The sequence below is a fragment of the Gorilla gorilla genome, chromosome 1 (genome assembly GCF_029281585.2).
Source record: "Gorilla gorilla gorilla isolate KB3781 chromosome 1, NHGRI_mGorGor1-v2.1_pri, whole genome shotgun sequence".
NCBI classification, from domain to species: Eukaryota; Metazoa; Chordata; class Mammalia; order Primates; family Hominidae; genus Gorilla; species Gorilla gorilla.
The window spans coordinates 102,653,534-102,669,507 of record NC_073224.2 but is presented as its reverse complement, the minus strand read 5'-3'; the positions used below and the strand labels follow the sequence as shown (position 1 = coordinate 102,669,507).

Below are 15,974 nucleotides of genomic sequence, written 5' to 3'. Positions count from 1 at the left end.
ACACAAACTTTTTACCTTATAGAATGGTTCATGAATTCGAACTTTTACAACAGCAGCACCAGTTCTAATCCCAGACACTAAAATCACATCTCCTTGTTTCTCCTCTTTTTCCATCTCAGCTATATATATTGGGGGAGCATATTCTGCTTCGGAGTATTTAAGAATCCTAAAGACATAAAATAAAATGTGTTTCTAGCAGAATTAAACGAAGTGTTCTTCCAAAAGTCCCTAAGAGACTTTAAACATAGTTTCTTCAATGTCTATAGAATGTAAAACACTTTTGGCTGGGCATGGTAGCTCACGCCTGTAATCCTAGCACTTTGGGAGGCCAAGGCGGGCACATCACTTGAGGTCAGGAATTTGAGACCAGCCAGGCCAACATGGCAAAACTCCATCTCTACTAAAAATACAAAAATTAGCCGGGCGTGGTGGCATGCGCCTGTAATTCCAGTTACTTGGGAAGCTGAGACAGGAGAATCACTTGAACCCAGGAGATGGAGGTTGCAGTGAGCCAAGATTGTGCCACTGCACTCCAGCCTGGGTGACAGAGCAAGACTCTGTCTCAAAAAAAAAAAAAAAAAAAAAAAAGAATAAGAAAAAGATAAAGGCAAGGCGCAGTGGCTCACGCCTATAATCCCAGCACTTTGGGAGGCAGAGGCGGGTGGATCACTTGAGGTCAGGAGTTTGAGACCACCCTGGCCAATATGGCGAAACCCCGTCTCCACTAAAAATACAAAAATTAGCTGGGCGTGGTGGCAGGCGCCTGTAGTCCCAGCTACTCAGGAGACTGAGGCAGGAGAATCGCTTGAACCCAGGAGGTGGAGGCTGCAGTGAGCCGAGATCGTGTCACTGCACTCCAGCTAGAGTGACAGAGCAAGACTCCATCTCAAAAAAAAAAAAAGAAAGAAAAAAGAAAAAGAAAAGGCCAGACACGGTGGCTCACGCCGTAATCCCAGCACTTTGGGAGGCCAAAGTGAGCAGATCAGGAGGTCAGGAGATTGAGAACATCCTGGCTAACACAGTGAAACCCTGTTCTCTACTAAAAATACAACAACAACAAAAAAAATTAGCCGGGCGTGGTGGCGGGCTCCTGTAGTCCTAGCTACTTAGGAGGCTGAGGCAGGAGAATGGCGTGAACCCGGGAGGCAGAGGTTGCAGTGAGCCAAGATCACGCCAATGCACTCCAGCCTGGGAGACAGAACAAGACTCCATCTCGAAAAAAAAAAAAAAAAAGAAAGGGATTTATGAGCCTCTGGATAAAATTGTGGTGGGAGTAAAACTTGGATCTGAGATCTACTCCTTGGTACTGAAGACAAAATTTCATACTATCATCCTTCTCCCTCTACTCCAGCATGTGCAGGTAGCTTGAACAAAAAGAATTTCCAGAAGATATACCTGGCTCAAATAATTGTGTAGTACTTAGCCCATGAACTCCTCCATAATAACTCAGATTAAGCGATCATAAAGGTACCTACATCTATGTCATATTGCATTCTATCAAAGACATTTCCCTCAGTAATTTATCAGTTTCAAAAAAGTAGACAGCAGGATCATCAAAGTCCACACAAATGGTTGCTTGTTCAGCATGCCGCTTAATGGCATATGTCTTCTTCATAGTCAGATGATTTATGTTTGGTTTCAAGTTTACCTAATTTTGCTAGACAGTTCTTCTCTTGCTGACTCGTTGTCCTGGGCAATGCTCCACTCAAACATCATCCCTGCCAAACTACTAAAAGTATTTCCTGTAGAGCAAGCCAAAAGCAGACAAGATAGGATCACGTATTTAAAAATATTCAGGTATTTACAACAAGAAAGGGAAACCTAACTAGAAAATTACTTTGAAGACTCTTTCATTAAGAAATAGAAAGCACTATCATCAATGAATTAAAACATATATATGAGAAAGTTCCCTACACAAACAATAAATGATGTTGCTGCACAAGCTGTCTGAAAGTAAAAAGGGCTCAAGCTGATTAACTTCTGGTTGACAATAATTATGCCATACTCCTTCTGTTCCTTTCTACATAAAGGCCACCTCATGGTTGACAAGGCATCCTTAATCCTGGTCCCCTCCACACAAATTTTTGTAAAAACTTTCCAGGCCAGGTGCAATAGCTTGTACCTGTACTCCCAGCACTTTGGGAGGCCAAGGCAGGAGGATCGCTGGAACCCAGGAGTTTGAGACCAACCTGGGCAACATAGTGACACCTGGTCTGTAAAATAAAAACTTAGCCAGGCATGGTGGCCTGCACCTGTAGTCCTAGCTACTCAGGAGGTTGAGGTAGGAGGATTGCTTGAGCCTGGGAGGTCAAGGCTGCAGTGAGCCATGCTTGTGTCACCGCACTCCAGCCTGAGTGACAGACTCTGTATCCAAAAAAAAAAAAAAAAGCTTCCAGAATTCCAGAATAGTTCATTTTTCAGATTAAAAAAACAAATCACTCAAGTAAGTAACAAAGAAAGTGGCAATACATTATAATTTTTTTTTAATTAACCATGGGAAACTTGGCCTCACAGGATACTTCAACCTCGGCCTCCCAAAGTGCTAGAATTAGAAGCATGAGCCACCACGTCCCACCTAAATTTTTTTTTTTTACCACCTAAGTGTTTTTTAATACCTCATTATAGCATTAATATAGTATACAGTATTAAAAGCATTAAAGATTAGATCAAGATTGTAACTTTTTTACAGATTTACATTTAATTATCCTGGTCTATAGAAAGTGGATTGATCAAACAGAGCTAGCAATAAATTCCAAAAAGTGTTCTTAATTGTTGATCTAGGGCCCATCAACAGAAGCTCAGTGGTAGATTTGGGTATCTAAGAAAAGTTCGGAGGCCAGTGCGGTGGCTCATGCCTGTAATCCCAACACTTTGGGAGGCCGAGGAAGGCAGATCACTTGAGGCCAGGAGTTCGAGACCAGCCTGGTCAACATGGTGAAACCCGTCTCTATTAAAAATACAAACATTAACGGGTGTGGTGGCGCGTGCCTGTATTCCCAGCTACTTGGGAGGCTGAGGCACAAGAATCGCCTGAACCGGGAGGGCAGAGGTTGCAGTGAGCCAAGATCGCACCACTGCACTTGAGCCTAGGCAACAGAGTGAGACTCCATCTCAAAAAAAAAAAAAAGAAAGTGGCCAGGCACGGTGGCTCACGCCTGTAATCCCAGCACTTTGGGAGGCCAAGGCGGGTGGATCACCTGAGGTCAGGAGTTCAAGACCAGCTTGACCAACATGGTGAAACCCCATCTCTACTAAAAATACAAAATTAGCCGGGAGTGGTGGCGCAGGCCTGTAATCCCAGCTACCCAGGAGGCTGAAGCAGGAGAACTGCTTGAACTCAGGAGGCAGAGGTTGCAGTGAGCCAAGATCATGCCATTGTACTCCAGCCTGGGCAACAAAAGCAAAACTCTGTCCCCCTCCCCCTGCCCAAAAAAAAAAAAAAAGAAAGGAAAAGTTCTGAGATAACTAACAATAGCAGGAATATTTTATGAAAATGTGTAGTTAATACATTAAATTATACTCAGAATTATTATTCATCTATGAGCTCCAAATGAGAAAATAGATATTATTTCTAATCTACTTTTGCCACTCAAGTTTTTGTTTCCAAGTGCTAAACATAAACAGATATTACTTTATTTTAGGCAATTTTGTTGAATCCTCTGAAGTTCTTTACCTTCAGCATCCAATGCCCTCACCATCAGTTCCAGTGGCGAATCATCTACATAAAGTTCCCGGGCCCGAGATACAATTTCAATGCTGTTTATCACATCAACCTTAACATCACAGCGTAGCTCATGGTCAGTCACTACAATGAACCCAAAAACTGAGTATTTAATTCAATAGGTCATGAATCTATTAAATGTCTCAAATACTCAAAACTGTATTCTAAAGATTATGAAAAAGAAAGACTATGACTGCTGCTTTTACCTATGGAAGAAAATAGCATAATAACAAGATATAAGAGCCTTTCTTTATAACAAGAGGCACTAGACCAGAGATTCCAAAACACTGATCTATGATGTTTCTACTCATCCATGGAAAAATAAGAAAAATAAAAATTTTAGTATTTTTCTCCAAATTCTTCAAGATCCTGATAACAAATAAAAATTTTAAAATAGCGAATAATAGGCCATGCACGGTGGCTCATGCCTGTAATCCCAGCACTTTGGGAGGCTGAGGTGGGCAGATCACAAGGTCAGGAGATCAAGACCATCCTGGCTAACATGGTGAAACCCCGTCTCTACTAAAAATACAAAAAAATTATCCTGGCGTGGTGGCGGGCACCTGTAGTCCCAGCTACTCGGAAGGTTGAGGCAGGAGAAGGTGTGAACCCAGGAGACAGAGGTTGTAGGGAGTCGAGATCACGCCACTGCACTCAAACCTGTGCGACAGAGTGAGACTCCGTCTCAAAAATAAATAAATAAATAAAAAATAAAAAAGTGAATAATAAGATAAAGTTGTAGTCATATTAAAGGATTATACTTTATTCTACGTCTTTTAAAATGGTAAAAAATTTTCTTTTATGAAATAATGGTGTTAGTAGATTTTTTTAAATGTATTTATTTAGGAAAGTAAAACGGTGGCAACTGTAAGTCAGTCCTATCAATAAACTTCTCTGTCTCTTTCTGTCTTCCTTTCTTTCAGTTATTTTTTCTTGTGGGCCATGAGATTAAAAAGCCTGGGAACCACCGTATTAGATCTAGCTAGAGTCCCAGTCCAACCAGAGTTCTAGTCAATATACCCATAATGAAATTCAGAAACACTAATTGAAACAGTACAGAATAAAATGAGAATGAAATAAAAATTGTTTTGTACCACTATATTTTAACAGCACTCTTTCCTACCACATTTGCCATGTATTTGAGAACTGTCTATATAGCTGTTCCATTCTACTATTGTAACATTTTTAGTTTTAGCTTCATCCAAAAAAACCAAAAAGCAAAGTTACGACCACTTTCCAATGACCCCAAATTACCAGTAAACATCAGGGATAAACTCTGTCCCTAACCATAGATCTGCTTTTAAGGAATTTTAAAATCAAAGGAGAGGCCGGGTGCAGTGGCTCACGCCTCTAATCCCAGCATGTTGGGAGGCTGAGGCAGGGTAGGTGGATCACCTGAGGTCAGGAGTTTGAGACCAGCCTGGCCAACATGGGGAAACTCCGTCTCTATTAAAATACAAAAATTAGCCGGGCATGGTGGTGCACGCCTGTAGTTCCAGCTACTCAGGAGGCTGAGGCAAAAGAATTGCTTGAACCCGGGAGGCAGAGGTTACAGTGAGCTGAGATCATGCCACTGCACTCCAGCCTGGGTGACAGAGTGAGACTCTGTCTCAAAAAAAACAAAAAATTAAAAATTAAACATTGGCTGGGCATGATGGCTCACGCCTGTAATCCCAGCACTTTGGGAGGCCAACGCGGTCAGACTGCCTGAGGTCAGGAGTTCAAGACCAGTCTGGCCAACATGATGAAACACCATCTCTACTAAAAATACAAAAATTAGCCGGGCGTGGTGGTGCACGCCTGTAGTCCCAGCTACTCGGGAGGCTGAGGCAGGAGAATTGCTTGAACCTGGGAGGCAGAGGTTGCAGTAAGCCAAGACTGTGCCACTGCACTCCAGCCTGGGTGACAGAGCGAGATTCCGTCTACAAAACAAAAAATTAAACATTGAAAAAAAAATCAAAGGAGAATGTTAATAGGATAATACAGGTAAGTGGCCCTCAACAAGGGCTAAGATGCAATAAAGTATGCTTATTTCAGGAAATGGCATGCTTCCTTTCAACAGAAACATTAAAAATTGAATTACTCATCCTGAAATTACTTTATATAGACAACAGAATTGAACAAATAAGTAAATACGTCATAGATAATGAAAGTCACTTTTCTCCCTGTCAGAGAAAGAAGTTACAATAAGCAAGGTGGGAAGGCTAGAATAAACCCTAAGGTGCAAGATTAGAATTGAAGATATCAGTATGAGCTCATGTTTATTTTAATATCTATGCAGATAGATATAGAAATAAGTGTAGATATATGTGTATACATGAGTTAGCATATATACATATATTTCCTAGTTATGTTGCTGAGAGGGCCTAGAAGCAGTGGATACACCAGTAGCAACAAGCACACTGGCACCCAGATATTGGTTTCTAAATATAATTCTTGTTGTTGTTGAGATGGAGTCTTGCTACGTTACCCAGGCTAGTCTAGAACATCTGGCCTCAAGCGATCCTCCTACCTCAGCCTCCCAAACCGCTGAGATTACAGGCACTAAATATAATTCTTCAATATAAAGAACCAGGACTCCTTGAAGAAATGGCTAAGATGACCCTGGCCCATCTCATAGAACTAAAAAGTAAGAAAGTACAATCAATCAATCAATCACAAAAATTAAAGAAAAGATAAGGACAAAGGACATAGGAGCCAACCTGAAAGAGCCCCCAGTGGCCAAAGCTGGAAAAACCGGAATAACAGAATAAATTATAACATTGAAATATAGCCCCCAAATTAAATAAATACTCATGAACCCATACTGACATAAATAATTGAATAAATTAACTGGGAAGAAGTTGTTTGTAAGACGTAAGACATCTTTCTTTCAGAAGAATACTAGTTAATAAGTATGGAATGTATGAAGGAAATCCCTTGAGCCCAGGAGTTCAAGATCAGCCTGGGCAACATAGTGAGACCTCGTATCTACAAATAATAAAAAGAATCTAGCCAGGTATGGTGGCACACATCTATGGTTCCAGCTACGTGGGAGGCTGAGGTGGAAGAATCGCTTGAGCCTGGGTGGTCAAGGCTGCAGTGAGCTGAGTCCATGCCACTGCAAGAGCAAGATCCCATCCCCCCTCCCCCCCCCCAAAAAAAGAGCATCACAGTACTAAGATTCATGGATAAACACTAAAATCAGTGGGTAAAGCTTCAAGGAGAAACAGGATACATGAAAGTATCTCCCTCAAATATTTATTAGTTATTGCAGTGGTTAATACATGTGCACAAATCCTTTGGCACTCCTCCTTCCAAGAGGCAAAGGTCAGTTCTCCTTCATTTTTGTTTTGCTGTTTTAAAAACAGGGTCTCACTCTGTCACCGAGGCTGGAGAGCAGTGGCACAATCATAGCTCACTGCAGCCTCGAACTCCTGGGCTCAAGTGATCCTCCCACCTCAGCCTCCTGAGTGGTTGGGATTATAGGCGCATGCCACCGCACCTGGCTAATTTTTTTTTAGTTTTTTGTAGAGACAGGGTCTCACTTTGTTGTCCAGGCCAATTCCCCTTCCTTTAAATTGTGGGCTAGGCTTCATGACCCCTTTTAATGAATAGCATATACAAAGGGGAAAATGGTAGCTTTACAGTGGAGAAACCTGACAGATACCACCACCTTAACCAAGTGATCAAGGTTACCACCACCAGTGATAAATCATGCTGATATCATGAACCCCATGAAATAATGCAATGGGAAGGGCCCTTCAATTCTATGTGGGTTTTTTCCCTGAAAATCATAACCCCAGGCTAATCATGAGAAAACATTAGACAAACCCAAATTGAGAAACATTCTATATACAACATCTGACCAGTACTTTTTTTTTTCCTTTAAACAAGGTCTCTGGAGTGCAGCAGTTTGATCATGGCTCACTGCAGCCTCAAACTCCTGGACTCAAGCAATCCTCCAGCCTTGGCCTCCTGAGTAGCTGGGGTTACAGGCACGTACCATCATGCCTGGCTAATTTTTTCTTTTTTTTTTTTAGTAGAGACTTGGTCTTGCTAATGTTGCTCAGGCTGGTCTTGAACTCCTGGGCTCAAGTGTTCCTCCTGCCTCAGCCTCTCAGAGTGCTGGGATTACAGGCCTCCGGAGCTACTGCCCTTGGCCCAACACTGTTTGTTTGTTTGTCTTTGAGACAAAGTCTCTCTCTGTCGCAATGCAGTGGTGCAATCCAGCTCACTGCAACCTCTGCCTCTGGGGTTCCGGGGTTCAAGCAATCCTCGTGCCTCAACCTCCAGAGTAGCTGGGATTACAGGCACACACCACCATGCCTGGCTAATTTTTTGTATTTTTAGTAGAGATGGGGTTTCACCATGTTGGCAAGCCTGGTCTCAAACTCCTGACCTCGTGATCCACCCGCCTCGGCCTCCCAAAGTGCTGGGATTACAGAGGTGAGCCACCGTGCCTGGCCACCCAACACTCTTTAAGTGTCAAGGCCAGGCACGGTGGCTCACACTTGTAATCCCAGCACTCTGGGGGGCCGAGGTGGGTGGATCACTAGGTCAGGAGTTCGAGACCAGCCCGGCCAACATGGCCAACATGGTGAAACCCTGTCTCTATTAAAATACAAAAAATTAGCCAGGCATGGTGGCGCGCGCCTGTAATCCCAGCTACTCAGGAGGCTGAGGCAGGAGAATCGCTTGAACCCAGGAGACGGAGGTTGCAGTTAGCCGAGATTGCACCATTGCACTCCAGCCTGGGCGACAGAGCAAGACTCGGTCTCAGAAAAAAAAAAAGCATCAAAAGTGACTAAAAGGCTGAACATGGTGACACCCCATCTTTACAAAACTTAGCTGGGCATGGTGGCGTGTGCCTGCAGTCCCAGCTACTGGGGAGGTTAGGATGGGCAGATCACTTGATACCGGGAAGCAAAGGTTGCAGTGAGCCCAGATAGTGCCAGTGCACTCCAGCCTTGGTGACAGAGAGAGACTCTGTCTCAAGAGAAAAAAGTGACTGAGAAACTCACAGATTGAAGGAGACAAAGGAAACATGACAACTTAGTTTAGCAATGTGTATCTTTAATTGAATCCTAGAGAAGATTAGTGAAACATTAGAGCAAACTAGGTAAAGGGTATATGGGAACTTTCTGTATTATCTTTACATCTTTTGTAAATCTAAAATCATTTTTAAATTAAAAAGTTTTAAAATTAAGTTAGCCTTCTACTTGATTAACATTTAACTGACAAACAGAACCCCAAGTTAAAATAATTAAAGACAAAGACATGGGGGTCTATGAACAAAAAACAACAAGGTAAGTTGAAATCTCACAGGATCTGCTGGTAGAATTACCACTAAGGAAGTGTTCCAGGATGGTGAAGGAAGGAAGGAAGGGAGGGAGGGTAATCTTAGGTAATCCGTAACTTGATAATCAGGCACTGAGTAATCTAGCACTTGTCAAATGAGAAATTAAAGCCCCCTTTTCAGTAGAGAAATGTGTAGCACAATGGCAAACAGAAGCAGCTGTGACCTTACATAAAAAAGGAAAAGCCTTGTGCACACAATGCTTACTCATCTGACTACTTCAACAGCAGAAAACTTTTCTTTTCTTTCTTTTTTTTTTTTTTTCCTGAGAAGGAATTTTTGCTCTTGTCGCCCAGGCTGGAGTGCAATGATGCCATTTAGGCTCACTGCAACCTCCACCTCCCGGGTTCAAGTGATTCTCCTGCCTCAGCCTCCCAAGTAGCTGGAATTACAGGTGCCCATCACCACGCCCAGCTAATTTTTGTATTTTTAGTAGAGACGGGGTTTCACCATGTTGGCCAGGCTGGTCTCGACCTCCTGACCTCAGGTGATCCACCCGCCTTGGCCTCTCAAAGTGCTGGGATTACAGGTGTGAGCCACCATGCCCAGCCTAGAAAACTTTTCAATATAAGGCCATTGACCATAAAGAAAAAAAACTGCCCAGTACAATGGCCCAAGCCTATAAGCTCAACACTTTGGGAAGCCGAGGCAGGATTGCTTGAGCCCAGGAGTTCAAGACCAGCCTGAGCAACCCCACTACCATAGTCTTACAAAAAATAAAAAAACTAGCCAGGCCTGGTGGTGCCCCCATGTAGTCCCAGCTACTCAGGAGGCTGAAGTAGGGGGATCACTTGAGCCCAGGAGGTCATAGCTGCAATGAGCCATGTTTGTGCCACTGAACTCCAGCCTGGGTGACAGAGTGAAACCCTGTCCCAAAAAATAAAAATAAATAATAAATAAATGAAATTACTTTGGATGATTTACAAGTAAATTTAGAATGATTAGGAGAAATATCAAACATTTAACTTTTAAAGTGAAGAGAATACAACTTTATTAAATAATATAACATATTTTTATTTACAGGTCCACATTACTACAGGTACACTTCAGTTGTCCAAACCAGTTCTTCATCTGCCCTGTGAACTTTTTCACCTAAAATTATGCTCTCAGCCGGGTGTGGTGGCTCATGGCTATAATCCCAGCACTTTGAGAGGCCAAGGTGGGTGGACTGCTTAACTCCAGGAGTTTGAGACCAGCCTAGGCAACATGGCGAAACCCCCACCTCTACAAAAATTACAAAAATTTAGCGGTGCAAGGCCAGGTGCGGTGGCTTACGCCTGTAATCCCAGCACTTTGGGAGGCTGAGGCGGGCAGATCACCTGAGGTTGGGAGTTCGAGATGAGCCTGACCAACATGGAGAAACCACGTCTCTACTAAAAATACAAAATTAGCTGGGAATGGTGGCACATGTCTGTAATCCCAACTACTCAGGAGGCTGAGGCAGGATAATCGCTTGAACCCGGGAGGCAGAGGTTGCGGTGAGCGGAGATCGCGTCATTGCACTTAAGTCTCTCACCTCAAGTCTATCCATCATCTTTGTCATGACCACTTTCTTTACTACACTATCACCAAAACCATCATAAACAAAATTTTATAATAAGCACTTAAGGCCGGGTGCGGTGGCTCATGCCTGTAATCCCAGCACTTTGGGGGGCCGAGGCAGGTGGATCACTTAAGGTCAGGAGTTCAAGACTAGCCTGGCCAACATGATGAAACACCATCTCCACTAAAAATACAAAAATTAGCCAGGTGTGGTGGCGCATGCCTGTAGTCCCAGCTACTCAGGAGGCTGAGGCAGGAGAATTGCTTGAACCCAGGAGGTGGAGGTTGCAGCGAGCCAAGATCGCGCCATTGCACTCCAGCCTGGATAACACAGCAAGACTCCATCTCAAAAAAAAAAAAAAAAAAAAAGGACTTAAATGCCAATGGCAAGCTTACATCTTTTTACCTTTATATATGCCTTATAAAGTAGGCAACTCAATAAATATCTGTCCAAGGAATTAATGAACAATTTCTCTTAGGCATGCACTTCTCTTTCAAAATGCCCAATCCCACCCCTTTCCTACTACTTGCTCCCATTCAGATGCTCCTAGTAGGACACCAAGACTGGCCCTTACCACTGGGAATCTCATCTATGTACACAATTGTATTAATAGTAAAATTGGGAAAGTTGATTTAAGGATACTTAACTTTGGAAAATTGGTCACAAGTCAGACGAAGTTAAGCTGAGAGCAAGATTTGACATTTTTCCTAGTACTTCTGTGAATTTTTTTATATCAGAATGAATTTGTGTAGTTAAAAATGATTACATTTTAAAAATCGCATATGTGACCAAATCAATGTTTTTTGTTTTTTCTGACTTTCGTATCCTTCTCTATCCTTTTTGGCTACCCTGCATGACATGGTCTTCAAAGATTCTTATGTTTGAGAATATCATACCATATTTCATTGATTCTTAGACACTTGTTTTTTATCTTTTAACATCTCTGCAATTGGGATTTATCTTATAATTGATGACATCTTACAAGTCCTCTCAGCCAGGCGGCAGTTAAGATATAGTTGTCACTGAATGCACATGTGAGAACATTAAGAGGGCCAGTAACAGAATTTGTAGAATAGGTGTTAGTAGTTGGAAAAAAATCTGGTGAACAATAGTAGAGGACTCTTATTCCCTAGGAACCAAAAGGTTAAAGGGAGTGGGGGAAAAGTGATGACTCAGATGTACTAGGAAATTTTCCAAAGTTTTTGTCTGGAAACAAAAACAGATTAGTTCTATCTAATTGCAAAGTCCACTTAAGAATAGGTTTTAGGTGGTTTTTAAAAATTCTTTAATTTATTTATTATTATTGTTTTGTAGAGATGGAGTCTCACTGTGTTGCGCAGGCCAGGCAGGATGCAGTGAGCTACTGTCGTGCCATTGCACTACAACCTGTGCAACAAAGCAAGACCCTGTCTCTAAAAAAAGAGAAAATGCTGTCCGGGCACGGTGGCTCACACCTATAATCCCAGCACTTTGGGAGGCTGAGGCAGGTAGATCACCTGAGGTCGGGAGTTTGAGACCAGCCTGACCAACATGGAGAAACCCCCTCTCTACTAAAAATACAAAAATTAGCCAGGCGTGGTGGCAGTGCGCCTGTAATCCCGGCTACTCAGGAGGCTGAGCCAGGAGAATCGCTTGAACCTGGGAGGCAGAGGTTACAGTGAGCCAAGATCGTGCCACTGCACTCCAGCCTGGGCAACAAAAGCGAAACTCCGTCTCAAAAAAAAAAAAAAAAGAAAGAAACAAAGAAAAAATGAAAATCCTGCCTAACACTCTTCATTTTTATTTTATTTTGTTTTATTAAGATGGAGGCTCCCTCTGTCACCCACGCTGGAGTGCAGTGGCACAATCTTGGCTCACTGCAACCTGTGTCTCCCAGGTTCAAGCAATTCTCCTGCCTCAGCCTCCCTGAGTAGCTGGGACTACAGGTGTGCACCACCACGCCCGGCTAATTTTTTTGTATTTTTAGTAGAGACGAGGTTTCACCATGTTGGCCAGGCTGGTCTCAAACTCCCCACCTCAGGTGATCCACCCACCTCGGCCTCCCAAAGTGGGGGGATTACAGGCGCGAGCCACTGCCCCCAGCCATAATTTTTTTTTTTTTTTTTTTTTTTTTTTTTTGTAGAGATAGGTCTCACTATGTTACCCAGACTGTTCTTAAACTCCTGAGCTCAAGCAATCTTTCCGCCTCAGCCTCCCAAAGTGCTGGGATTAAAGGCGTGAGCCACTGCAGCCAGCCAGGAATCATTTATTCTCCCTTTTATCATTTGAAGCCAACACCATTTATGTTAACTATCTATAGAAAATACCAGATTATTCTACCCCAGAAGAAGTGATACATAGTGTTTTTGCTCTCAACATACCTATTTCTCGAGCAAGAATAATACTGCTGAGGCGTATCGGTTGCGTAGATTCAGCAATGAGTACAGCTTTTTGGGAACACAAGGTGCCATTTTCATATAAAGGCTCAACAGTAACTGCATCATGATGGGTGGAATGCCTGCCAGAACAAAATTCTTAAGAGTATGAAATAGGTGAGTTAAAATTAACTTTTAGTGGAACATAGATTCTCACACTTCTTCCATGTTACATACTACCAGGTATATGTAAATCACACTTTTTAAAGCAGGAACATTGCTTAGGGATGCGATAATTAAACTGAGAGATTGATGAGAACTTTCCCAATGATCCCTTGAGCAAAGTCTCAGGAATATCCCTCCCTCAATTTTTTTTTAAAAAGATTTTTATATTCTTCCCTCAGTATGCAGAAATACGACTGATGTGTTTCTAGTAATGAGACGGGACTTTCTCATACTCTGAGGAAAGTTTCCTTCAATCCTAGAAACCAGGCTGCTGATATCCAGGATGGAAAAGTTGCCTAAATTATGAGGTGTGAGTCCAACTCAGAATACCAAAAACATTCATAAATGTTTTTATTCTTATTTATTATGTTTTTGAGACCAAGTCACTTTGTCGCCCAAGCTGAAGTGCAGCAGGGCGATCTCAGCTCACTGCAACATTCGCCTCCAGGGTTCAAGCAATTCTCCTGCCTCAGCCTCTCGAGTAGCTGAGATTACAGGTTTCTGCCACTATGCCCGGCTAATTTTTGTATTTTTAGTAGGGATGGGCTTTCATCATGTTGGCAAGGCTGGTCTTGAACTCCTGACTTCAAGTGATCTGCCTGCCCCGGCCTCCCAAAGTGCTGGGATTACAGGCGTGAGCCACTGCACCTGGCCGAATGTTTTTATTTTAAATAGAGACGGGGTCTCACTATGTTGATCCGGCTGGTCTCAAACTCCTGGCCTCAAGTAATCCTCCTGCCTTGGCCTCCCAAAGTGCTGGGATTACAGGCGTGAGCCACCATGCCTGGCCTCATTAATATTTTTGGAGTGATAGAAGAAATGGCTTTCAATGCTGGAAAGATGCCTTGCATCACCCTCACAGTCAGGAAACACACACGTCACACTGGATCATCTTACAAGCTCACTTTCCTTATCCTTCCTCATAAAATGAGAGGTGAATTTATACTCGGAACAAACCTCATTGCTTCTCCTAGGAGATGGCAAAGGGGTATCTACTCCATCTAGGATGAATGCACTGGCATCCTGAAGCTCACTTCGGTTAGGTTCTCTCATACCTTAGGCAACCACATAACCCATCATTGGGTCCTCTCACACCAGAAAATCATGTCTCTTCATCTTCAGTCAGGAAGTCATTATCCCGGAGTTGTGTGTACCCCCTGTCCTCACACTTCAAGCGGGTACCCTTTTATAAATGGGGCAATTTTGATAATACAGACAGATCTCATCTCCACCCACGATGAATCTTCTCATATTCCCAGAAGTTTACACTTCATAGTCTCTGGGCCTCACTTTCCTCGTCTGTGAAATGGGAGTAATAGTACTTACTTCATAAAACTGCAAAAAGCGAATGAGTTAACACATGTAAAGTGCTTAGTTAACCCCCAATACTTGGCTGTTGTGTTTTAAGTCCTTCTCACATTGAATAGCTCATCTATAGTTAGTGGGGACCCTCGCACCCCAAGTTTTCCTGTTCCTACAGAAATTTCCTCAGATATGGGGAACTTCCTCTTACTCTAGTTGTTTACATTGGAAGTCATCAGTACCTGTGGCCTCCAACACAGGGCTTCCCTTTACCCTGACGGCTGCTCATAGTGACCACCCCTTCCCAACACACACAGAGAAGAGGCCAGTCCCACATCCCGAGAATTCCTCACACGTCTGGAAGATCGTCACACAGCTGGAGGATATACCACATGAGTAGGACACGCCACACCCAAGCGTCTGCTCCTCGCCACCTTCACTGACACCACACTCTCCTCCCCTACCGGCTAGGCCCCTTCACGCGGCCCCACACGGTATTCCTGTGGGATCTTACAGAGGGAACCCCCCTCACCCTTACTGGATGGTAGTGAGGGTGCATATCCTTGTCACCCACCACCCCTCACCAAGTGTAGCAGCCCCGCTGCGCCTCCAGCAGGAAAGGCACCCGGCCTGGCTCTCGGCCGAAGGGTAGCAACACCTGTGGCACGTTAAGTTTGTTGGCCAGGGTCCCAAGCAAAACCAGAAACAACAACAGGAGGCGGTGTAGACGAAAGAAGAAAAAGAGCCCGAAGCCTCGGCGTCTTGATGACGCCGGACAGCCAGTCATGGCGACTGCCAGGTCTCGGGTTCCCGCTCAACTACAGCCGGCTCACAGCTCCATCAGCCAATCCACAGGCGTGACGTCAGCAGAGGGGGATGGGACGTGCTTCTTGCTCGGATGTGTGGGCATTTTTAAATGCAGTCCTTCAGCAAGCCAATATAATGGAAACTTTTGGCACAAACCCAGCTAAAACACCTCAAACTCTCTTAAAGGGCTTTCCTAAATACTGGATGGCAGACCTTTTTAACAGTAAGGAACAAGCAGAAAAGTCTAAAAAAAAACCTTTAATTTCTTCCAGTTTAATTTCTTCTGTTGCACACTGTTTATCTTAACACCACACCCTCCGCCCGACAAAAAAACTTTTTGCAATGATTTCCAGTTAGCATTGGTCCATGCCTATAAACGGAAAATTGTGCAGTCTCTGGGATAAACAGCTCGACTTTGTCAAGGGAACCGTGTATTTTTACTAGAAGTCAGATTCACGTCCGGCCTCCAGGCCAGAATGCAGGAAATGCCAGACACTGGCGTCTCAAAAGCAGCTTTCAAAGTTATCCACTCACACAGCCGGCCTCTAAGCAAATACTCTGAGAGCACTTCTTGTTGTTTTCTCCAAATATCCAAACAGAATATAAACTCAAAGCTGTTTCAGTAGAGTTGGTTAAAACCACACATTTATAGTAGTGATCAGCATTATATATTGTTTTAAGGAG

General features: G+C 43.4%; 1 protein-coding gene across 5 annotated transcripts in view; it reads right to left on the bottom strand.

Moving 5' to 3' along the window:
• The window catches only part of NUP210L (nucleoporin 210 like), a 166,148-nt gene extending 150,695 nt beyond the window's left edge, over positions 1-15,453 (bottom strand). For 2 of the 5 annotated variants that reach the window (XM_055360127.2, XM_055360113.2), the window contains exons 1-5: positions 15,068-15,453; positions 12,963-13,099; positions 3,674-3,805; positions 1,649-1,742; positions 16-166 (exon numbers count right to left, since the gene is read on the bottom strand). In XM_055360127.2, coding sequence (XP_055216102.1) covers positions 16-166; positions 1,649-1,742; positions 3,674-3,805; positions 12,963-13,099; positions 15,068-15,270 — 717 coding nt within the window. In that variant the 5' untranslated portion in view covers positions 15,271-15,453. The remainder of the gene's footprint in view (positions 1-15; positions 167-1,648; positions 1,743-3,673; positions 3,806-12,962; positions 13,100-15,067) is intronic. The other 3 variants (XM_031010422.3, XM_055360132.2, XM_055360119.2) reach the window with 2 other exon arrangements.
• Between the last annotated feature and the right edge of the window lie 521 nt (positions 15,454-15,974).